Source organism: Buteo buteo, chromosome 24 (genome assembly GCF_964188355.1).
Source record: "Buteo buteo chromosome 24, bButBut1.hap1.1, whole genome shotgun sequence".
Taxonomy (NCBI): Eukaryota; Metazoa; Chordata; class Aves; order Accipitriformes; family Accipitridae; genus Buteo; species Buteo buteo.
Window position 1 is genome coordinate 12,508,530 of NC_134194.1, and position 24,903 is coordinate 12,533,432.

General features: G+C 55.2%; 1 protein-coding gene across 13 annotated transcripts in view; it reads left to right on the forward strand.

The window, feature by feature from the left end:
• Nucleotides 1–9,387: 9,387 nt before the first annotated feature.
• The window catches only part of ABLIM3 (actin binding LIM protein family member 3), a 57,038-nt gene continuing 41,522 nt past the window's right edge, over nt 9,388–24,903 (forward strand). For 4 of the 13 annotated variants that reach the window (XM_075056527.1, XM_075056539.1, XM_075056540.1 and 1 more), the window contains exon 1: nt 9,391–9,870. In XM_075056527.1, the coding sequence (XP_074912628.1) occupies nt 9,858–9,870 (13 nt within the window). In that variant the 5' untranslated portion in view covers nt 9,391–9,857. Of the gene's footprint in view, nt 9,871–24,903 lie in introns of all 13 variants that reach the window. The other 9 variants (XM_075056528.1, XM_075056529.1, XM_075056532.1 and 6 more) reach the window with 5 other exon arrangements.

Consider the following 24,903-nt stretch of genomic DNA (forward strand, 5'->3'; position numbering starts at 1 on the left):
GCTCCAGGGTTTGAAGATCGCTACAGCCCCTGCCTGGCACTGTTGCTGAAAGGAGCCTTCTAGTTCACCCCTGTGCAAACATCTTGGGTTTTTTCCAGTTCAGCTTGCAGGAAGGTTTGGAGGCGTCAGGGAAAGCCCCACTGTAATACTCCATGTGCAGGTGTCTCAGAGGCACCAGTTTCGCTATAGAGAGCTTAATGATAAGGTTTAGGAAAGCAGCAAGGAATAGCATTTGCAAGCATACAGCCCCATGAGGCTGCCTCTCAAGGCCTTTTTGAGCCCATTTGACCATTGCATCCCTTCCTCGGCCATCCTGCCCCCAGCAGTCACTGCTCCAGCACGCTGCCTTGCTCAGGCACCCTCGCCCAGGCACAGGCAGAGCTACAGCACCTTCCAGCACCGCCACTGCTTTGGCAATGGTTGCAGCGGGGACAGCCACAGCATCAGACATCACAGCAGTTTTTAGGCACAGGACTCTCAGGGAAAACCTCTTTCTGCCTCTAGAACAGCTTCTTCCAAGGTCGCATAGGTAGCCCAGACCTCATGTCCTCTGCAAGATCTGAGCTAACAGCTCATGAAACCACCGCGCACCCTCAGGTTACTCCTCCCAGCTCCCTCTGACTCCTGTCAGGTCTCTCCTGCCTGCACTACGACAAGGTTGCAGGGATGAGGGGTGAGGTGCCAGGCTCTCTGCCGCACAGCGACTCCATCCTGCACAAGGACACCTGCGCCCAGCGGAGAGCACAGGGGGACACCAGGACATGTGTCATGAGCTTCTGACGTTCTCAGCTTATCCCACATCCCCAGGCAGCCCAGTCCCAGACCCCTGACTCTCCTGGGATGGAGCAGGGGCTGCTCTCCATGTAACCTGCAGAAGAGGAGCCGTTCCCACCGCCCCTCTAACCAGTGCCTCCCCTGGAGCCATTGTGCCCCCTCTCACCCCCAACACCGCTTTCTCAGCTCTCCCACCGCTGTGAAGCCTGGCCCTGCTGTGCACCCAGTCAAGATGGCCACCCACCCCAGGAATCAGCCCCACAAGAACAGACTCACAGCTGGCAGCCAGACCTACCCCGTCTCCACAGCAGAAGAGGGTCCCCAGGTGACAAAAAGTGTCTCTTGGCCACCTGATCTCTCTTGACTGATGGAAGAGCTGCTGCACAGAGGTCCCCCAGCCCCACCCTTCCTGCTGCCCCATCCAGTCACAGCTTCTCTCCTTGGCCTTTTATCCCTGCTCTTTTCCCAGGCTGGAAGTATCTCTGCCCAGCACTGGCCAGAACATTAAATGGCCTTAACCCTATCAATAATGCAGGAGAATTGATGGCAGGTAGCTTGTAGGCAGCTGCCAGCCTCTGAGGGGCACTGACACCTCCCTGAGTATGGCCAGGCAGGACCTGGGGTGCAGATAAATGCCTGCAGCCCACGTTGGGGTGGTGAACTCAGGCAGGATCTGACTGGGAGCCCTCCTGCCTTGCCCACCTCTCTGGACCTGGAGCGACCTCAAGGGGATCCTCTCTGCTAGCCCACGTGAGGTGGCTGCTCACCGGCCAGAGGGACACAGGGAAAGCACTGGCTGAACACAGCTATGTGCAAGCAGCTGTCACAGCTTTTGCTCTGTGACCTTGTATGTGCTGGACAGGTTTTCCTGTGGCCCCAGGTAGCCGCTGGCTATCAGGCTGTGCTGGGGACAGCAGAGGAAGGTCTCTCTGATGTGTCCCCTCTGCGTTGGGGAGCTGTTGCTACCCCAGAGGCTGTGCTATTCCCATCCAATAAAATGGAAAAAAGGTGGAACTGTGCCTTTCTTTGCAAAGATGCTCAGAAAGCCATTGCATCAGGGCTACGTGTCCATGAGAGGTCAATCTGAGCTGGAGTTGCAGACTGAACTGGGGGTCCCCATCTGGGAGGCTGGGAGTCTGCCATCCAGGGACCTCCAGCACCGGGCACAGCTGGTGTTGGGAGCACAGCCCCGCCTGGGACTCGCGGCATTGCCCAGCTCCCCGCCGCAAAAGGGCCGATCGGCTGAGGGATGCTCTTGTCTGCTGGGAGACTCCCAGCGCATCTCTCGAGGTGAGTTTGGGACGCAGACCTTCAGCATGGAAATCCTGCTACTTCCATGAGTTTGCAGGCGGCAGGGTGTGATGCTGCATTCGACCTCCCCCAGGAAGGGCAAAGCTGCTGGGACCAGCAAGCATCACCTCTAAGGATCTTGAAACAGGAACGCCGGACCTCTGCCTTCCCCTCTGTGCCCACTGTCACCTTACGGGACATCGTGCTGCTTTTCCACCTCCGTGTGCCCCCCAGCAGCCCCACGGGAGAGCTCGTTACCTGATAGTTCCCACGCCGGTGGCGGTGCACGGTGCAGCCGGGCTCTCCCTTTCTTGCATATTAATTGCCAGAGCCATTAGATGGCAGCAGCTACCGCGCCACCAGAGTCCAGCTCCCCACGCGGTCCAAGCCTTTGCCAAAATGGGTTTGGGGCCAGGCCCCAGCCCTGCTGCCCACAGCCCCCGGGCACCAGCACCTGCACCACGCCGTGGGGAAATAACCCCGGGATGGGGCAAGCGCTGTGGGACCGCGAAACGGGGCTTGCAAGGAGAAAAACGGGGCAAGGCTCCGAAATAGGGGACCGACATCCCAAGCGGCAACGTCGGGCTCAGCGGGGCACAAGAGCGTGACCAGGCTGGTCCGGAGGATATCTCTGGAGAAGATGACTCGCTGGAGTCCACCCGCAAAGGGCTGCTGCGAGCACACGGCTGCGAACCGCCGGCTGCTGACTTGCAAAAGCCAGCCTCTGCGCACCGCGCTAACGAGCAGTCAGTGAAGCCGCACTCATTTCCAGCGGTGATTTTATTGCCTCTGTGTTAAAGACGCTACAGGTCAGGTAACACGCCAGGCAAATCCCGCCTGGGATGTGCAGCCAAGGTTGTTCAGGTGCTGCATTGCATAGAGCTGCCTGAAAATCAGAAGCAAAACCTGCTCAAAACATCCAAGTTGTTCTCCTTGGAGAGGTTTCCAAAGGAAAATCAAACTTTCTAAATATTTCATTTTAACTTCTCAATTTCCCTATATTTCTCCCTTCTAGTCTCTCTTTTCCTTTATTATTGTCCTCTGCTTTTGCCCTGTTCCTATTTTGCCATTGAAACAGAAATGAACAGGACGAGGAAGGAGAACTAAAAATGACAAAGTGAGCACAACCCCCCAGATCTCCAATTTTTCATTTTTCAATTTCACCCACAGTAGGAAAATGGTCACAAAAATGCATTTTGGTCATCTTTAGACTACAAATGTATAAAATCCCAACCTCCACATTACTTTTCCTTCCAACATCCACGATATGAGTTGCAAGGGGCTGAATAGCCATCTCCCACACATACAGCACCAAAAAGCAAATCCAGTGCTGCTTTCCCCACCGCCAGCCCAGCAAGCGTTGATACGAGCAGTGCTCGCCATGGAGCCTGAGCAAAGACATGATTTGTATGAACCACTCCATCTAATTCACACAGCTCAAGCTCAAGCTTAACCATACAGTAAAGGGAACATATTTAAAGAAATATGTTGATAATTTTGGAAAAAAACCCAATATTTTTAGACTTTCCTCTAGAAAAGAAAAAGAGAAAAACTGATTAAGATATTAATTGCTTATGCTGATCTAGGTTTTTTTGAAGCTCTTAATGATCCAAGCTGCTTGTAAAGGTGTTGGTCTTGATGCCACTTCCTTTTAGAAAGCAACAAAGCAGCTCAGTGAGGCTAAGCATCTCATTTTGATATTTTCAGGGTGGAACATTTTGATTTTTCAACTTACAGAGCTTTGCTGCTTTAATTTTTTGTACATAAAGCCGAGGCTGAAATCAGAATGAAAGCTTTCAGTTTAAACTAATTAATCCAAACACTTTGATTCAAATCCCGTTGTGTTTTCTCAGTTTTGTTCTCAGGGAATTTATTTTAAGTGTCTGCATTCCTTTTTTAGACCGGGGGAAAAAAAATGCATGATTTCCTAGAAAAAGAGATAACCCGCTGCTTACCCGAGGCTAGCCATTCTGCAGTATTTCATATGCTTAGAAGTGTAAAAATAAATTATCTTTTCTTAATTACATCATTTGGTCTCCTTCTGAACTGTACGGGCAGCATGGTCCGGAGACCTGGTCTGAGCTTTGCCACCAGCCCCCAGAGTGAGGAGTGCCATGCTCCGGTCTGAAGGTCCCCCAGATTCTCCCAGCATCACCCTGATTCTCAGTTTCCCCATGAAACAATATGAGGAACAAAAGGAAAAACAAGTTATCATGATAACAGCACTCCAGCAATGAGAAAGAAGCAGCATTTGCCAAGGCTAAATTGCTCTTTCTGAGAAGGTGGTGCTCCCCAAGGAGCTCTGGGAAGATGGGGGGGTGCCAGCCAGCTTCCACGAGCGGAGAGGTCCAAGGGCTGGGCTTCTCACAAGTGGCTCGTGATAGGCAAGGCTGTCCATTAACAACATCTCGGGATCCTGACCTAACGGCTGATGGGAGGGAGGATGTTTCTTCCTTCCATCAGTCCTCGCTGCTTCAGGGCAACTTAAAAGGGAAAACTAAAAATAAACCCAACTTCCGATGACCTTTAATGGGTTGAAACATAGTTGGCAATGGGAAAGCAGGTCAGGTACCTTGGGGGCCAGAGCTGCGGCTGGTATAAATCTCCCTTTGCATTGCTTTGCTGATGCTGCTTGGCAGGAACCGCTAGCCAGGCTTTGCGGGGCAGCCGACCCCAGTGGGTCCTCGCTGGCCCTGCAGCGGGGCCGGGAGCAGGGACCGCACCAGCATGGTGTGCTCAGCTACTCAGCTACACATGCAGAAGGGGAAACGAAGCAGCCCCAAGATGCCTGACCTCAGGCAATAAGCCCTGATATTGCCTGGGAGCCCCAGCCTTGCCGCGTGACACAACAGTATGCTCTTCGGCTTTTGCGGCACGCTGCTGCGGCAGAGGTCTGCACAGGGACATTAGCTCTCCTGAAGGGCAAGAGAGTGAAAGACTCTTGCAGGTTTTAGGACAAACACTGGTTTCCAATGCCCTGAAGCCTTTGCCACCACCCCTTCCTTAGGCAGATCGTGCAGCACCAGTCTTCTCCCGGTGCCCTGATCTTTCAGGAGGCGAGGTGAAAGCCCAGCACTCCCAACATGCAGACAAGTCACCCTAGAGCTTCTGCAGCACTGTTTTCACTCATCTGCTTCTGATTGGGGAACATTTGTTGCACTTGACCTAGGGACTCGGCACCTGTGATGGTAAGATGGATAATGCCAGAGGACCTGTAGCTCCTCCTGTGCACGGCGTAGGTGTCCCTTCCTGGCTTTGCAGGATGGCTGCAGGTTACAGATGGGCTATGGTGCTCACCAGCATGGCCTGGAGCAGATCCAGCTCACAACCATTCTTCACTGTCTGGGTATTTTTTCTCGCTGAAGCTATTTGCACAGCACTAAAATTAATGACTGAAAATGCGAGTTTGCTTGAAAATAATCTATCATTTGATTATCACTTTAATGCAGGCAGCCTGGGGAACATCTGCCTCTGCCTGTCTGTGACTCCTCCTGCCGACACGGGGAATTGCTGGGAAGGGCTGTTGTGCTGCTGTGTAACTGGAAGAAAGCCAAACCACTGGTGAATGACTTGGTGGTTGCTGTCACTGAGGAAAAGGAGTGGGGTCCTGCGCTGGATGAGGCACCAACTGTGCTGTCAGGTCCCACCATAGCCTCCCAGGGCCCCCTCTTAAAACACCCACTGCCCAGTTCATTGCCTCTGGTGCCAGTTGCTATGTTTTCCAGGGATTCCCAAAGTAAAATTCTGACCTACACCATCTGAAAGTAATTCTGTCATCACCAGAACAGCGAGTCTGGCTTTGCACCGGGGCAGCAGGCAGCAGCATCTGACCACTCCTCACTTCACCTCTGCCAGATCCCACCTCATAGGGAGGCAGGGAACAAGAGAAAAATGGGTGGAGAACTGCCCAGTGAGGCAGAATTTCCTCCATCCCATGACACAGACCATGTGCTGTGGTATAATGGGGTCTCCAGACCCCTTAGGCTTCTCTGCTGCCTTTTGGGAACATTACAGCCCTGGACTTACAGGCTTTTTTTGGAAAATGTCACCAGCTTCCGATGAGTCAGAGTCCTGCTTCTCTGCAGCCTGCCCAGTGCTTCGCGCGAGGCGTCGGGCTGCGCCGTGCTGGGGTCCCCACGGGCATCTCGCTGCCGTTGTTTGGCCTTAAATCTTCTTGCTGAGAAAGGAGAGCTTTTTGCTGCCAGCGCACATGCAGGCAGGTCTGCTGGGAGCTTGGGCTGGCAGGGACATGTTCGGCCAGCTGGTGCCTCTGGGACAGACAGATACATTTGTGCTACGGCACCCTGGAGCAAGGGCTGCAGCTGGGATCTCTGGCCAAGGCATTTCCACTCCTCCTGCAACTGTGATTCAGCCGTGAAGGCTGTTCACCAAGATGACTACCAGTTGAAGGGGAAAGAAAGTGGGTGGAAAGCCTGGGGCTCCTACAGAGAGACCTCTGAAAGCTGTTCCATATGACTGTATGTATGTGTTTGCAAATACGTATGTATGCATGTGTCTGTACCTAGGTGTGCTGAAAGGGATGCTATGGCTTCAAGTAAACCAAAAATGCCAGAGCTAAGGCTGTTGATGAACCATCCCCCCATGCGCTTTGAGGACAGAGATGCTTACGTGATCATTTAACTCTCTGACCTCTCGTAACCCTGTCTCTCCTGGCCTTGGGACCTGCTATCCAATATTTCCCTTGCATTCCCCTCTCCACTCCTCACCTGGTCCCCAAGTCACGTAGGAGTGAGGAGGGATCCCCTTCCCCAGGGCTTTCCCCAGGCACCCCGCTCTGCGGCAGTGGTATGGGGGCTCCCCCTCCAGCCCTGGGGACCAACATCCCTTCCCAGGGACAGCAGCTGAGTGCAGCCTCACACAGAAACACATGGGTGGTGGCTACCCAAGCCACTGGTGGGAGAGGCAGTGAGCCTGATTTCTCCGAGTTCCTGGTGTTGGTATAGCACAAGATACATTTCGAGCCCAGCTCCCAGTGATTCCACATGCAGTCAGCAACTTCCAGCTCTCCCAGTGATCAGCCAGCCGGTGTTTGAGTCGGGCATGAGGGAAAGAAGAAACACAATTATCGACCGGGTGGGGAAAGTTTGGTTCAGGTGACTCTCTCAGTATCTCACAAGGGCACGGAGGCAGGGATAAGAAGCCCAGTGTCCAGGGAAATAGTCAGTAAAATTAAATTAAATTAGCACCTTTTTCTCTTCCATCCTCTTACCCCCATCACTACTATGTCCCTTTTCACTGAACGATGCAGGGTCCTGCAGGCAGCAGCATCCTCTGCACAGCGTGAGCTACGTGGTACATGCTGGGTACTGAATGAGGCAGGCGCCTTATGGGAAAAATACGCATCTAATAATTGCCGTGAAAGACTGTGTTGCAATGCACAGACACAAAGGGATGAAAGGAGGCTGCGTTAACATCCTGACATTTCCTCATTTCTGACTTCTTGTCTCAGGCATCCCTAGCACCCTTTTATTCCAAAACACCCTGGGACAGTGCTGATGGTGAGGGGCTCCAACCAGCGCCCTGCACCACGGGCCCCTGCTGCAGCCCAGCTGGCGGCCAGGTCCCTGCACAGGAGCCACTGGCCAAGGTGGGGGGGTGGCAGGAATTTGAGCTCCCTGCCGTCAGCTCACAAGTGCCAAAAAACCATGGCGGGGGGGACCCGAAGCCCTGCCAGCCTGCCCCGCTGGCGGCACCCACTGCCCCTTACCCGTGGCACAGCGCTGCGGTGCTGGGAGGGGACGAAGGGGAAGAGGTTCTGAGCCGGTGCCCCCTGAGCTCTGCCAAAGCGCCCTGTCCTCCCGCGCAGCCCTCTTCAATCCCAGTCTGTCTCTGCTGGAAATTTCAAGTTGTTCTGAAGGCAGCAAGTTAACAAGATTTGGAAACCAGGTCAGCGGAAGAAGCTTAATTAGCTCACTGAACCGTGGGGACCAGCTCACATCGTATCTGCTTTATTGACTCCCCGAACGGACGTTATTGATACGATAGGCGTGAGCATCGCTGCGACGGGGCCCTGCGCTCTTCTCTGGACAAGGGGACACCCCGGGCACTTGTCAGGAGCAGGGAAGCTTCACCGAGGGCCCCAAATCTGCGCCACGGGTCAGCCCGAGCCGTGCTGAATCAGCAGTACTGCTTTCCCCTTGCCTGTTCCCCCCAGCCCTGCAGGGACCCCCGGCCCTGCTGCTGGTCCCACTCTTCCCACCCACCCGCCACCTCTGGGGAGGGGACAGAGCCGAAGGGGACAGGCAGCAGGGCTTGCAGCGAGCTGGCTGCCTTACCGGCAGCACAGGCGTAGCTCACACGACCTGCTACCTGTCTTGTCATGTCACCGCAAACATCTGCTGCCGCAAACAAACCAGCAAGAGAAAGGGAAAGCAAAAGGCCCTCTCCGGGCGGCACTCCAGCCCCAGGAGCGGGAGAGATGTGGAGGCTGTCACGCTGCATGAAAAACCCCTTTCATTAGTGGCAAGATCGTAGCTCGCCTCTGAATCGCAGCGCAGCTTCTCGGGGGCTCCGCAGGCAGGGCAGGCACAGCCCCGCTCCGCTCGCACCCCGGGAGCAGCTCCGCTGGGGAAGGCTTTATCCTGACGGATAGCATCTCACAAACAAAACAGGGAGCTAATGGCTTTGAAGCCCTTCCAGGGAACCCTGACGTGCTGCCAAGCAGAGAAGGCTCCTTGCTGTTTGCTGAGGGAAGAGCCCCTCTCCGTCCTGCAGCCAGGTGCCCCCGCAGACACCCACAGCCCCCTCCCCGCTCCCGGCGTGGGATGGGCACCCGGGGCTGCCTCGCGTGGCACTGCCGGGACAGGCGGGGGTGGCCAGCCTGGACGGCTGCTGGAGGGCAACCTCGGCACTAGAGGCAATCTGATTTTTCTGCATAAATGGTATCCCCCCCCCCCCGCCCCGTCCTGGGACAGCGTTTCTTCGCACGCTCAGCCACCGCAGGGCCAAGGCGGGGAGTGAGCGGTGCGGGACCGGCAGCCGGTCTCAGCCAGGGCTGGGTGGGAGCTCCGTGGCAAGGAGGGACCAGCCTGGAGAGCCCGGGAGCTGCAGGCAGGGAGGCGAGTAGGTGCCCGGGCAGGGCGAGCGCGCAAGACCGAAGACGGGGCGGCGAGGAAGGGCAAGGTAGCGCAGCGGGCAGGGCCGGAGCGGAGGCAGGACCGCAGGCAGGGCAGCGGGCAGGCGGTGCCCAGCAGATGGCGGCGGTGCCGAGGCGGCGAGTCCCGCAGCCGCCCCCCCGGGGCCGGGCCGGGCCGCCGCCGCCGCCGCCCCCCGCCGGCGCTGCCCCCCGCGCTGCCCTCCGCGCCGCTCCGCGCTGCCCCGCCCGGCGCGGCCGTCCGCGGGCTGAGCCGCCGGGGCGGGGCGGGGCGGGGAGAGGCGCGGCGCTGCGCGGCGCTGCGCGTCCCCACACCCCGCTATAAGAGCGGCGGCCGCGGCCGCGCTCCGCAGTGCATGGCAGCGCCTCGGCCGGGACGCGGCGGCTCCGCCGGGACCCTTCCCCTGGGCCGTCCCCCTTCCCGCCTCGCCCCCTCCCGGCCGCCGACAGCCTTGACCTTGCCGTCCGGCAGCTCGGGAGGGAGAGGCGGGGGGACAGCCGTGCTGGGTCGCGGAGCTGCCTTGGGATGCGTTAGCCGGCGGATCGCAGAGAAATATTTCTCCTAGGAAGGAGAGAGGCGACCTCCTGCCGCTGACGGGGGGCGGCGGAGGAGAAAGAGGATTTCAAGAGCATCTTTGCCCCCTTTGTTGAATGAGAAGGACGGAGGAGGACCGGCAAGATGAGCACTAGCAGTAAGTACGGCTTTCCCTTGCCTTTGCTGGGGGAACGGGGCTGGTATGGCACTGATTTGGCTGGGAGGAATTGGAAAGAAAATGTCACAACAGGGTTGACAAGCCCCATGGGATGGCTTTTTTTTATTTGCCTGCCTGCCTTTTGCTTTGTGACAGGGTCTGGCTCTGCTGGCCCTTCTTTCGTAGGTGCTAAGCCACGGTGCTTATCTCCGCTGAGTACTTTTCTTGGCTTGTATTTCTGGGGCTTGGAGGGCAGATCATGGACTAAAATGTCGATATGCAACATGGTGAGAGGGAGCCAGGAGCACTCTGACAGGCAGCAGGCTCACTTGCTGATGCCACTGCCTACGTATAAATGGACATAGGGGGAACAGTCGATGGGGAGGAGGAGCACGGTAAGGAGAGACACAGAAACCAGGCATATGAGCAAAACACAGGTGCAATACTGAAAAACACGTACCTTCTGCAGTTGGGGATGTGGGTGTTTCTATTGTGTGTGAGAGACAAGGACAGAGGCACTCATGCACTATGTATGAATTGCTAAAGAAGCAGAGCTTGGAAATGTGCTGCACAAGATGAGAACTGGCACCTGGTAATAGTCTGGTTACTTCTGGTTTTGTGTCCTTGTTGCAAAGTCTGGAAAGATTGATCAGGTTTGATCAAGTCATAATCAATTTCTTTTTCCTCACTGATGTGATGTGTGACAGCTGTACCCACCTTGCTAGCACAGCTTTGATCTAGTCCTTTAAAAGCAGTGAGTCCCCAGCCAAAGGAGTTGATGCTGATGGCCACCTGAGGGTCTTTCTCCTGGGATAACCTCCCCAAGGAAGGTGCCCTCCTCCTGGAGGACTCCCCCAGGCAGAAAGCGACAGAGCAGTGACTTCTCCATTGCATTGGTGTGTTGAGGTTTCTCAATCCAAGGGCTTGGGGTGGTTCCCAAGCAAAACACTGTGAAAAATGCCTTGGCATGCTGCAAGGCAACAGAACAGGTGATTCCAGCTCTGTTGGGCTGTGTCAGAGGTGAGAAAACTTTCCAGGTGCCCTCTGCACCAGCCGCACCTGGGACAGGAGCTAGTCCCCCTCCCGGGGGAGCGGGGCTGGCAGTGCCCAGGTAGGAAACAATAGGGACTGATTCCTTCTGAGCCTGCTGGATGCCTGATAACAAAGGGTCCTCCCTCTGCCTCTCTGGGTGAGGAGCTCGGGTCCAGTGCAGAGGGCTAGGATGGCACACAGTGCTAGCTGGGGTCAGCAACCACGGTGGTCAGGTGGGACCATTAAGGTTTCTCTAAGCCAATTTTGACAAATGTGTGTTGGTTCCTTTTGGGATTCCTTTCCAGCTCTTCATTAGCCAGCTTGGCTGCTAATAGTGATAAGGGCCGTTCATGGCACTGGTATGTTACAGCTATCTGACTGTGCTGCAAAACTCCTTTACTGGGTTGTCCTCCCCCACATAGAGAGAGCTTCCACTGAACCCAAATGTGCTGCCTGCCTGTGGCTCTGACATGACTCATGGGAGCAGGCCACCAGGCAGGCAGTGAGTGCAGAGCTAGGAGTCTCTTGGGAGGTGTTCCTCTTTCTGCCACTGCCTTGCTCTGTGACCTTGGGCACATCACTCAGCTGTGCCTCAGCTTCTGGATTTGCCAGCAGTAGGCTGCCACTGTGGCTGTTGCCCAGCCCTTTGGATGGCTTTGCAATCTTTGCCTAAATATTGCCATTATGTCTTTCTAAGTAGCCATGTTTTAGTAAAGGTTTGGGAACTTTGTAACATCTGCTAATCACTCCCTGTGCTGTGGGTGGATTACTTATGGTCCCTTTGGGACCACACCTGGTACAAAGGCTGGGCAAACCCTGCAAGACAGTGAGCTCTGCCCTGTTAGGCTTCCAGACTCTTTCCCAGTAGCTGAGATGCTCAAAGCAGGGCTCCCCATACCCAAATGCTGGCTCGTGTCCATTCTTAGCAACGGCATGATCCTCTACTAGCTGGTTCTGTGAGCAAGGCATGGGGTGCAGGGCCATCTCTTCTACCAGCATGTTCTGTGACTGGTGTGAATATTGCCAAAAGCTGTCTCTCCCCTCTCGCTGCTGCCTTGCTGAGCTCTGCGCATCCTTATCCAGCCTGTATCCCTCGGGTCCATGTGTCTGGAAGGCAAAAAAGGAGCCCAGGAGTCTTGTGTCAGTGTGCTCTGTTTCATCTCTGTTTCACCCCACTGATGCTACTTGGTGGTGACCTGCAATGGCTTTTGCAGCTCTTTGCTGGCTGCCAATGGCTTGGGGAGCTCGGTGCCACTTGTTGGTCGGAGGCTTCCCAGCCCTACTCGCAGCTCTGCCTCTTGGGCATGGCCAGCTCTGCTGCTGTGTTGCTTTTTGTTTGTTTGTTTCCCCCAGCCCCTGTAGTGACTGAGGGCTTAGATGTGGTGACCCCAGCCAGCAGGCTCAACTGCACTCCAGCCTCCCTAGTTTGGTCTCTCCCCTGGTGCACAGGACCCTACCTGTGCAGATATGAGGAAAGAGGGAGACACAGGAGGAGGAGGATGGATGATGAAGCCAAATTGTGCATGGGGTGATGACATACAAGTGTACCTGTGGCTGCAGAACCAGAATTTGGGGGCTCGCAGGTCAATGAGGTCAATCCTCAGCTGAGGATAAAATGCCACCGTCTGATCTGTGATTCCCACTACTCCTTTCCATTTTACTTGGTGCATTTTGATAATGCTTCTATCCTGTCTGAAGCTGATCTGAGGCAGTAAATCTGGGACTGTGGGCCCTGGCTGGCCTAAAGCCATGCTGTTGTGCAAAACTAAAGCCATGCTGTTGTGCAAAACTAAAGCCATGCTGTTGTGCAAAACTAAAGCCATGCTGTTGTGCAAAACTATCTGTGAGGCCTCCAGGAAGCTCTGCAGGATTTGCTGGACTGTACAGGTGTATCTCTGAAGATGCTTTGTGCACAGCACACAGGAGTCTTGCCTGCCCTTGTTGAGGGGACAGGGGTTTGCTTTTCACCTCAGTATGGGTCCCAGGGTTGGAGGCCCCATGTTGTCAGCTCTCCCATGATACAGGGAAGGCAAAGCCATATGGAGACCTTGCTTTTAAAGGGAAGAAGAAAAGGCCTGTGATGTTGGGTGTAAACTCATATCCTGGGGCTGCAGAGCAGACCAGATGGCCCTGAGGGTGCAAGGGTTGTGCTGGCTGGGAAGGCAGCCTCTCCTCCTGGGCTCACCAGGTGTGCAGCAAGCATTTGGAGGGCACAGTGTTGATATTTACACTAGCTACACTGTTTATACCTCCCATTCCGGTTAGCACTGCTAATTGGTTGCAGATGGATTCATACATTCATAAATGGATCTATTGGTGCTGCTCTGCGCTTCCATTGAACCTGGATCCTGTAGTACAAACTGTTGCCCAAGAGAACATCCCTTAGAATCACCCATTAATCTCTCACATTCTGCGCTCAACCTCTCCCTTGGAAACTGGCCTGGTGCAGGGATTTTTAACGTGACCAATGCTGTGTTTGTGCTCATTAAAAGGCAAAGAGTTGAAGTTGTCATCTGCCCCAGGGATTTAAGACTCTCTGAAAGGAGTGTGAATAATCCTTTCTGCTGCTTTGAAGGTAGCCATCAGGTTTGGGTGCTGCAGGTCCATACAGTGAGTACAGTCTGTGAGTAGGGGTTACCCTGGTGGGGCCCATGGGTGATGGCATTTGCACGTGGTCTCTTTCAGTCCAGCTCTGTTGGGGTGGGAGAGGGGCTGCTGGAAGCCTTGGCACTGGTCTTGTCAGGAGCAAGGTGCCCTTCATTGTTATGGGCCACGCTGGTCTGAGCAAAGACGCGCAACTCCTGGGGGAGGTGAAACCCCAGTGAACTCCCAAATCAAACCAGGTTTGGCAGGCTCTGGATCAGCATTGCAATGGGTGATTGAAATTGGTTCACAAACTAGGGATCTGCCAGACTCCTGTCTCCATCATGCACCTGGAAGAGGGAGACCAGAATCTGTCCTCATGGCAAGTTAATTCGGGGGGGGGGGGAACGACCAGTATCCTCTATCCCCCATCCTCTTTCCTCTGAGCAGCTGACAGCCTATCGGAGCACACAGAGCTCTTGCAGAGGGCTTGGTATGCGAAGTGGAAAGTTTCCCCAGACCATCCCAACCCCTGGCACCTCTCAAATTCCTGCTTGGAGGCTCTCCTAGTCTCAGAAAGCTGAGAAAGGAGACATGAGGAAAGGCTGGCCAGCTAAGCATTTGGGCAGGAAGGCTTCATGACAGATACTGATGAATGCAGCATGTTTGCTTGGTTATTTTTGTCTTTCCTAAATCATGCTCCCTGTTACACGGTGATCCACTAAGCATAATTACCCAGTAATCTCTAGGCACGTGTGGTTACAAGGTGTTTACCAGCAAACTCTATTAAGTCCCTGTGTAATTAAAGAAATCACATGGTGCTGCACATCTCTGGGAGCTCCAGCTCTGCTCTGTACAGCTCATCAGGCAGGGTGATTCACCAGGTCTCCCCACCCAGTGGGGTAGGACCTGCTGAGAAGGACATGGTGTTTCTCCTGTGTTCAGAAGTGCAGTGAACCCGAAGGGATCAGCCTGTCAGTGTGATGAGCAGTGTTAGTGTCTTCCCTGTGGGGAGGCTCTAGTTCCTGTGGGGGTGACACTGGGCATGGAGGACTATGGTACAGATGAGCCTTCTCAGTCGTAGCACTTGTGGTTCCTGGTCGACACTGGTTCCTGTTTCATCTTTGCAATGCTGGAGAGGCTGCCACAGGCATGCAGTGAACTGGGGACAAAGCGCAGTCCCATGAGGGAGGACCCAGCAGAGTGAGGTGCTGACTAGAGCAGTGGTGCTGCTGCCTAGTCCCTGGGTGCTCGGTGAGGTGGGCTCTGGCTCTGGATGAGCCTTCACACCCCTCACCCCTGCTCCCTCAAGAGCTGCTGGACAGGCTTTTCACATGCGGTGGGGAAAGAGGCAGGTCTCCAAGCCAAGCTCTTCCTTCTCTGGCAGGTTACCGTGGAGGAGGCTTGTAGAAGGAGGAGAGCTTTCAGAAGGGCTGGAGTAGACTGAGTTCAAGGTATTGGTGCAGGTGGGACAGAGAAGGAAGAAGGGACACAGATGCAAGACAGAGTCTTGCAAGAGATGAAGAGCTCCCTTCCTAGTGTGTTCTCTCTAGACCCAGCCATGAACATTATGTAGTGTCCATGCTTCTCCAAGGAGGGCTCTATCACTGCATTGTGGAGAATTTGGGCACCAAGGGGAACTCCAGGGTCTCCAGCCACATTGTGGTCCTCTCAACACCCAAGCCTGACTCTGCTGACACAAACAACTTGATATGAATTGTCCCCTCTGTTCTCCTGGGCAGCCTAGCAAAGGGACAATCATCCGTTGCATTCACTTTGGTGCCAGAAAATTCAGAGCCCGGGCAGCTTCTCTCTGTCCTCAGGCTGGTGGATGGACTCGTCCTCTCACCAAGCTGTGTTCAGGCTCTCCTGCAAACCATCTTTCTTGGCAGCTTGCCCTTTGAAGAGCAGAAGCCATGGAAAGTGGCCCTGCAGGCCAATGAAGTGCATGCTGCAAAGTCAATTGAAGCAATTGAATTATTTCAAAGGCCTACCATGCTCTTATAAAATAAATAGCAAGTTTTCTAATGACAAAGTGACAATCGGTTTAGCCAGATAACTGTATTTGTGATGCCAGCAGGCTGGACTAATGACAGACTGTCCTGTTATCAGCAAGGAGTCAGTGTGGTGCTGCCTTTGGTCTCTGCAAAGCTGTGAAGGCAAACCCACCAAGTTCCTGCCAGACCCTGCAGTCCTATCATGACGGTGCCATAATGAAGTGGTTGGAACATCTAATTAGATATTTTTAGACTAAATACATCAGTGTCTCTCAGTTGTGAGCACTGCAGCACCTCCAGAAAGCATCCTGGGGGTAGACTGGTGATGGCAAGGACTCAGGTGGCGAGTGATGGTGGAAGGAGAGTGTGTTGCAGGATGAAAGGGGACTGGGAGTGACCACGGTAGCCACAGGGAAAGCAGAGCCCAAGTCCAGATGTTTCAGGCCCAGGAAGTCTGTTTGTGAGCAGCTCAGGGCAGGCATGGCAGGGTAACTGGCAGCCTGCAGCAGGGAAGGTGGTTCTTCCTTGGAGGATACCTAGGCTGTCCCAAGTCATCCCGTGCCCAGCATCTCTGCCTCTTGAGTCTGTAGGCTCAGTAAATCACTGGGGAGGTAGAAGAGCTTGAATGCACTGATGCAGAGGCCTGATGGACATGCCTTGCTTTCTAGAAAAGGACTGTCTGAAGCTTAACAGCACCAAAGTGATCTAGCATGGCAGCAAACTCGGGTGCACAGTTACCATTTATCTGATGGTGGCTCAGGTTTTTGGTAGGCCATAGTTTATACAGGCATTTTTCAGTTTGGGTATAGTCTTCTGAATGCTTTTTCAGTATCAGCTGTAAGCTCTGGCCTGGGAGTTGGTGTGCCTTCTCTGCTGCCTGGGGTGGAGATCTGGAAGAAAAAGGAGCTAGTACTATGGCTTCCTTATGCAGCCTGTCTGACCTTCCTTTCTTACCCTTTCTACCCTGCCAAGGTCCTCTGAGCCCCAAGCATCACTTATTTTTCTGTTCATGGACATTTTATTCCACTTCAATTTTGAATCATCTTGTTTCTGAGACTTGGACAACTGGGAAAGTCCTGGGGCGGGGGGGGTGGGGTGGGGTGGGGTGGAATTCTCTAAGGAACAGGACAGTGTAAGAGGGGAGCATGTGCTTGAGGGTTTGAAGCCCTCCTGTTGCCAAGAAAGAACAGAAGCCAACAAGTGGCACATTTTGGAGAGCACTACACTGCTGTGGGGCAAGGAAGACTCTTCTGGTGCAATGCCAGCCTCAGAGCCCTTCCTCAGCCCAACTTGAGTCCATTGCAATCTGAATTTCAGTTTCAGGGTTTGACCTATTCTCACAGTAGGGAATTATGTGACTGTTTCTCAGATACAGGCAGCCAGGCTGCAGTCTGCTGCTGGATGAGACAAGCATAACATAGACGAGGACTCAAAGCGTAAGCTCTGAAGTGCCTGTGCCAGGCTCTGCAGTACAGCACCCCTCACAAACACGCTTGTAGCATCTTGCTTGTGAAAGCATGTTGCAAGGCCCTGCCTGTCCTTCCCAGCATCTGTGTTTTGTACTAGCTGACCCTGAAGATCTTGCTGCTTTTCTCCTGGCATCCATCTCCTTACCAGCCCTGGGGACCTCTTTGCACAGTGGTGTCCCAGGGAGAACTGCCCAGCCCAGGGGTGCTTGCTTGTGAAGGGGAGCTATTTTTAAAGCAGCTGGGGGACCGAGTGGGTTGTTCCCTGGCTCAGCAGCACTTGCTGGGACATGTTGGGTGCTGTGGTGGGGATCTCCCAGTTGCAGCTGCTCCCCAGCCTGGATTTTCAGCAGTGGCAGGGAGGGTCCCAGCAGGATGGCTGGTGCAAGGCAGCTGTGTTTCACCCCCTGGTCAAGGACTTTTCCCTGCTAAAAGCTTTAAAGGAGGAGGAGGGAAGGAAGCTCTGTGTGGAAACCCATTTCTGTTGCACATCAGGAGCTGCAGCCCATCCAAGCCCCAGAGCTGTGTGAGAGGGGCAGCTGCCTCCCCCCAGCAACCCCTCTCCAAAAGAAGGGGCTTCTTTGCCTTGGCCATGAGGCAGGGCTGGATCAGGCTTTCTCTGTCAGCTGCTACTGCCCTGCCTGTCTCCTGCTGCACTGAATCAGAGTGCTCTTCCTGGGTAAAATAACCTCCAGCTGGCTTGGCCACAGCGGTGCCCAGCTGGGGCGGTGAGTGGCTTTCTCAGCAGGCTGGTGTGGCTGCAAGGTCTGCATCAGCTGGGATGCCTGTGTGTGACTCTACAGGCAGGCAGGTCTCTGGGCTGCCAGGAAGGACCTACAGCAGGTCCCCGTGGTCCATGCTTGCCCTGCGAACTGGAGATCAGCGGTCAGGTGCTGAGTACAGCAAAGGCATGGAAAGGCTCTCCTTGCCTGGCCCAAAGAAATGGGGGCTGGGACAGGCAGAGGTCCCAGAGCCCCTCTGGAGGTGGTGCAGACCCTACTTGCTCTCAGCACCCAGCTGAAATGCAGCCCAGGTAGGGAGTAGGTTGCCCCAGTCTGTGCAGGGCTGTGGGAGCCAGGTCTGGGCAGGCAGTGTGCTGTGCAGCTCGGCGCTGGCTTCTCCTGCCATCCGAGCAGGCAGCTCTGCTCCGGATTTTCCCTCTCTCTGCTCATATCGCAGCAGTCCTCAGAGTGTGATAGAGTACAGGCTTCCCCGGCTCTCGTCTGCGCTCACACAGCCTCTCGTCTGTGCTCAGATCACGGCACGGCACTGGTCCCTGCAAAGCCTTCCTTCCCTCCCTCCGCCTCGGCTGCCCTGCGCTGTGCCAGGGGGCCTGGGGTGTCCATCCACATCACCCCGCTTCCCCCTCCACCTCGGCACCTTCTGCATCAGCTCCTGGTCCTCAGAGGATGAAGAAGGTGGAGCAAGGTAAGATGAGCTCCCTCTAACCTCCTCCGTGCTATAAATAGCCGCGTTACCCAAGCATCGTCTGAGTGATGTGACCAAGTTCAGGCTCCTGGAGACCTGCTGCCTGTCGCAGATGCACCCAACACTTGGTCAAAAGGGCTCCCGCGGGTCCCGCTGGTGACAGGGAGCGTGTCATCGCATTAACGCGCTGCAGGACGCCTCTCAGGTTATGCACAGCCTAATTTCATCTGGCAGCCGCCGAGGCTGGCATCCTGCGGCAGCTGGGTCAGCATGCCCGCACCTCGCTGGCAGCGGCAGCCAGACAGTTTGCACCAGGGAGCCTTCCCCCTGCAATAAAGATTTAGCAAGCTGCCTTCAGCTCTTGCCAAGCTGGAGTGCAGGTGGCATGGATGGGCCAGGGCAATGGGGTGTCTTTGGTATGTGTGTCGGGTCTCTGGCCAGACCTTTGGGAGGGAAGGGGGAGGCAGCTCTTCTGTAGCGAATAACCAGATCGGGGAGAGAAAAGTGGGTTTTGTGGTGCTGGTGAAGTGCCTGTGTGGTCCTTGAGTGCTTATTCACTCCATCCATCCAGGCTGGGCTGGAGGTTAGGGTTGATCAGGAAAACCTTGCTCCTAGCTATCTATCCAGGCTGTCACCAGATTCAGTTCTTGGGACAGACTGTGCCTTTGGAGGCAGTTTTGCTGGCGGCGCCAATATCCCCCACGCCTTGACCATCAACCAGCATGGGAACCAAGCAGTACAGCAGCTTACGTGTGCCTGGGCATACAGGGAGGAGCCCAGCCATCTTCTTGGCAAGGAACCCTTCCTTCATCTGGCAGCAGATGCTAAGGCACGAAGCTGGATGATCCCCAGTTCAGAGCCTTTTAGTCAGCGAGCAAAACCATCCCTTCAAACACCCACAGATGCTACTCGAGAGGACTTGCGCTGCTGCCCCACCATCTGGCCCAGCTGCCCCCTTCAGAGAGGAGTGGGATGGACCTGATCCTTCCCCTCTGGGGCAGGAGATGCCTGGCAGTGCTGCCCTGGCTGAGCTGGCCAAGGAGAGCTGAGGGACTGAGTGTGGATGTTCTCCCCTCCCCTGCTTTTGAAAAAAGAAAAGTCACTGCCTGCATGGTGAGTTATGTGGTGATGACGGCTCATGATGGGTTACATATAAAATCCCTCGCATCCCTGAGGATGCTACCAGTTGAAAGCTTTTATGGCATTTTAAAAATAGCCACAGAGGGGGAGAGAATGAGAAGATGGATAGGTAGGTGGATCCCTAATAAGGAGAGAAGAGGAAACAGCTAGAGAGGGAATGGAAAGACTTTCGTGAACGGCATGTGAGTGATTACTGAGGGAGGGAGTGGTGTGGTCGTACTGAGCCGCTGAGCTGCATGCCCAGCGGGAATGGGAAACCCTATAAAAAGCCTGGCTGTGAGATGTTCCTTGCACGTGCTGGGGAGAGGGATGGGGTGAGCGTCAGCTCAGGCTGTCTCTCCTATGGGTGCTCGCTGTGTTCTACAAGTAGCCATTAAAAATAATCTGTGACTCTTGGCTGGCTGCTGCTGCTCTTGCGTGATTCCTCAAACAGCCCCAGGCTCATATGTGCTCCTCTCCTGCCTTGAGGCTCCAGCTGACAGCCTTGCCTGGGAGCTGGTGGGTGAGGTTGGTCCTGGCCCTGGCTTTCCCCAAGGTGGCCTTTCCCACCTGGGCTGCGCTCCAAGAAAGATGCTGAGAGCTGCCTCTCTCTTCTGTCTTCTGGCTCTCTGCTGCCTGACAGCTTGCAGCACCCGGAGGCAAGATCTGGTGGTGGTGGGTCTGGAGCTGTGGCTGGGTGAGGGTGCAGTTCCCCAGCACCTGGCTGGAGCAGCAGTTCCAGAGCTGCTGGCAGGAGGTCCCTCAGTGGGACAGCCCTGCTCTGCCTTGCGTCGCTGCCAGCGCAGCATCTCCCCGGCCCCGGGAAGTGGCTCCAGGCCCTTCCCTGTGCTTGTGGCAGCTCTCCCCACCACTCAGGGAAGATTACACAGAGTGTCTCCAAGAAATGCTAATTGCTTTGGCTTGTGCTTGGTACAGCAGAGCCACTGGGCACTCAGAGCTCTTAGTCAGCTTAGAGATCTGCCAGATCCTTCCTCTCCTTCCCCTGGAGAGCCAGTGGAGGTCTGCTGTGGCTGTTGCTCATCCCCACATCCCTGGGCCCCAGCTGAGCTGCAGGCTTGCACCCAAACTGGCCCAGACCTGTGGTCCCAAATACCCGGTGGCACAAGGCATGGTGCGCTCTCATCGGGGCGTTGCAGCCTTGGGGTGAAACACCCCAAGCTCAGCCCCTGGCAGGCACACTGTGGGGTGAGATGCACCCCTCGTGCTGGAGGAAGGGTGGCTGGAGAGACAACAGGACTTTTCCCATTCTGGGGGATGAGGATGGAGCTCATGCTGCGGCAGAAGCCGTCAGCACTGCTCTGTTGTCTGTCCTCCTGGACCCCTCAGCTGCTGCTGCCCACCCCTGCTCTGTCACTGGCAATTAAAGCTCTGTGCAGCCAGGCTCGTTTGGTGCAGGCTGTTGGGAAGCATTCCTTGGCTTTGCCCCTGCTCGAACTGCAGGGAAAATACGCTGCTAACAAGACTCCCCTGTCAAACTTGCTAGCCTGTCACATCCAGGCCATCTCCCTCTTGCTTGCTTTCTTGTCTTTTTCTTCCTTATCAGCTAGGCAAATACCCAGGGAAGCAGAGGCTGATGATGAGTTAGCCCTGCCTGGCTCCAGGCTGGGGAATGGCAAAGCCAGAGAGCGTGTGCTGCCTGGTCCTTGTGCTGGCCTCTTGCAAAGGGTTGCCACTCATCTGTGCACTGATCTTGCTGTTATTTCTCAAGGCCACGGCTTTTTTTTTTTAATGCTGTAGCATGGGAGTTGAAGTGCAAGACCAACCACCCTCTGTGGGTGCTGAGGTCTCTACCCTACCTCCCTTGCCAAACCCCGGGGCAGCCCCTAGCCTGGGGAGGCTGAAGAGGTGCCTCCCGCCCTGGCTGGCTTCTGCTGACTCTGAAGAGCTTCTCACCTGGTCTGAAATAACTTCTGGAGGAGCAGCGGGTGGTTCTGAGCCAGCAGCACAGTCCTTGCTGGTGAGTGCCCGTTACCCTCCCCAAGGCAGGGGGTACCCCCAGCCCCTGCTCCCACCTTGCCTGCCCTTTTCTGGGCTGCTGTGAGAGCATCCTGCGGGCACGTGGCAGAGCAAGGGCTTGCCAAGAGAGGTCATCTGCGGCTGCCCCAGCCCTCGCTCCCTGCTTGGTTGGTCAGGTGGCATAAAGGGTCCGGTTTGGGAAATAATTCTGTTCCTTGGCAGGCAGGTTTTGGCTCATTTAAGCCAAAAGCGTGCATAACAAAGCACATGTTCATTTTCCCCCATTGAAAGGGGACTTGTTCCCTGGAAAGTGCCAGCTCTGCTGGGCCTGTTGATTGCCTGTTAATTGTCACTAATGAGGAGCTGGGAGATGTGGCTTCCAGAGGCTGTTGGGGACAGACGTCGCTTTGGCTTGGGAGGGACATCTCAGCGGGGAAGGGAGCCGTGACCTCGGTGTAGGCGAGTTGAGCTGCATGAATGTGTTTGTTACTGGAGAATGCCCCAATTCCTGTGCCTATGGCAGGGGGCGGCAATGCTTAGACCCGACTCCAGAGCGGAGAGCGTGGAGGGTTAAGAGGATCTCTGGTGCTTACTGTACACAGATGGATTTATTTAGGTATATATAGCAGGGAGGTGGGATGGGGAGGGCTAAACCCACCTTGTCTGGGAGGGAGGGTTAAATCTCTGTGGCTGGCCCATGTTGGGAGCACAGGGCTGCTGGGCAGCAGGACCTGATGCCAGGGCTTGGCCGTTTGCCTCCAGCCTGACAGTTGAAGGCTGTTTTTCCCCGGCCCTGATGAAAGGCACCAAAGGCTTTTAGCAGGAGACAGCCACGTCTGCCTGCTGCTTCCCACACTGGCAGCCCCCCCTCCTTTTGAAGTCGGGTTTCTGGGCGTACACAGGAGCCGAGGAGAGCATGAGTGCGGGAAGGAGGAGGGGAGACGATTACGTCTGTGCCAAAACCCCTCATACGCTCATGGGAGTTTATTGTTCTAGATGTGCCTCGTCCTGCCATGTCCCCCGCTGTCCCCAGCCTGGTTTGTCCTTGCCCAGCACTGAGCCTTGCTTGGCACTTCTTGGCCCCATTGCTGGGCCACCCCATGTCCTACCAGCGGAGGCTCAGAAGGTGGCTGGGGGTGATATTAAGCCCCCTTAGTGTCGTGCTGCGTGAGCACTGGTGCAGAGGTGTGCTTTCACCTGCTGAGACAGCCCCATGCTGCAGTGGGGACAGGCTCTCCTCTCCCACAGCAGCGGCAGCTTTGCAGGTGCCCATCACCTGCTGTCCTGCTCCAGCTGCTCCTGTAGCATCTGTGCAAATGACTTCAGTAGTTTCTCTCATCTTCTCTTTGCTAAAATGGCTGAGCTGTTTCACCCAGTGCTTTTCCTGGGAGTTTTCTCAGTTTTTCACCCATTCCTGCCAGGCTTTTGTGTACAGCCAGTCCCACTGACCGCCTCCTGCTCCCTGGGCACCCGCTCTCGTCCCCGCAATCGGTGGGCTGAGGCACCACCCCAGCACTTGCTATCTGCCTGCAAGAGGCTGTTTCTGTGTTTACCATTCAGCTATCGTGAGGGCAGCTCAGCAGAGGGGGAGCTTCCCTTTGGGATTTGTTATTTCATTAGAATAAACAGCCAAGTGGGATGTTATTTTCCATTCCAGCTGAGAGAGGTTGTACTTGTTGCTTTTTGACCCAAACCCTGATGTCTGTTTTTTAATTCTCTGCCTTTAATGAAGTGGGATGGAGAAGTGAGGGCAGAGCATGCTTTGGCAGTGGACGCAGCTTGCATTCTTGCAGTATGAGGGCTTATGTCAGTGTATTTGTTGCTGCATCTCTGCCCCTACCCTGACCTTGGGTTAGGGCTTCAGGTGAGCCCCAAGCCATGTTACAAAGCGTACTTTGTCCCCTGCTGCCTCTGGGCTCCTTCCACAACCAGCCGTGGAGATGGCCCACCGCTGGGGGGTTGGGACTGGCTATTGCTCTGAAGGGCTCTGTGCTCCATTTGAGGGTCTTGGTGGTCTGGCCTCCAAAATGCCTTCTTGTGGGCTCAAGGGGATGCAGGCAGCCCTGCTCTGCTTGGGAAGTAGCAGGGCAAAGAGCTGGTACAGCTGGGCTGAGAAATGGGCCTGGACCCCAAAACTGGGGTGCGGTGGGAGTATGGGCAGCCCTGAGCTAGCATGCTGTGTGTGGCGTGCTGTGACCCAAAAGCTAGGCCAGTCCATCTGTGCTAGCAGAAGAAAGAAGGTGCTGAATAACCTGGCCCCAGACACCCATCTGTCCATCACCTTAAGGGTCTCTTCAGTTTGGGGTTCGAGAGCTGCCTTGGGGTGTGGGAAGGGCTCCTTGCAGCCTCCTGGGTCTCTAGCAGGGTGCTGCCTGCCTGTCCTGCAGCACAGCCTCAGGCTGCCAGCCTGGGAACTGGCAGGGGGGACATGCCATGTCCTGGAGGGACCCTTTACTGGGATGGTCGCAGCGGGGGCCAACAGACATCTTGGTGGTGCACTTGGTGCACACTGTGCGTCACCTTGCTGAAGGTCATCCCAAGGTGAGCAGCCTAAAGGCAGCTCTCTTCCTCTGCCACAATACCTGTGCTTTCTCACCCCATTGCTCCATGACTTGAGACTGTTTCCCTTTCCTTCTTTTTTTTTTTCCTCCCCTTCCCTTTCCTTTTTCTTCTGTTTCTCTCCTGTCAGCTTTGTTCGCCCTGGCTGTGTACCGGGGTTGCCATGGTGACTGCCAGAGCATCTCTGCATCCTGGAGTAGTGGTCCTACGCTTGCCCTGGCCATGGGGAGTGGTAGGGCACCCTCCTGCCCCTCAAAGGGGCCAGCTGCTGCCTCCTCCCAGGGATGGAGGTCCCTGGGGACATCCCTGTGACGCATCCTGGTGTCTGGGAAGGGGAGAGGACAGGGCACAGGGTGGTCGTCATCAGCTCAGGATGGGGCTGTGCAGCACCTTGTGCAGGGGTCTGGGGGAGGAACTGGCAGGGCTGGCTGCATGGCACAGCTTTATTTGCCTCTTGCTGCCAGAACTGTTAATCTTCAATACATATTTTTTTAATGAGCGAGCACTACTTAAAATAGAGGAGCTGCCTTTAAACCTTTTTAAACCTCCCTTTAGGTTTAATGGGGCACCACCACCTGCCAGCAGAGAGGAGTATAAAACTGTACTCGTATACAGAGCTGTACCCCATTGCAGGACACGTGCACCTTTCCTCTTGCGAATAAGCTTCTTTTTCCCGTTCTAGGAGCCATGCTATTTCTTCTCGTGATGTTGTCACCTGTCGCCATGCAAGTGACTGCACTGACTTGACCTTGCCTTGGTCAGGCTCAGGGCCCTGGGGTGCAAACCTCCTCGTGTCTTTGGGCAAAGTGTCATCTGGACCCTAGATCTAGTTTTTGCTCATGACATGTGGAGGACTAAGGCTGGCAGCAGGG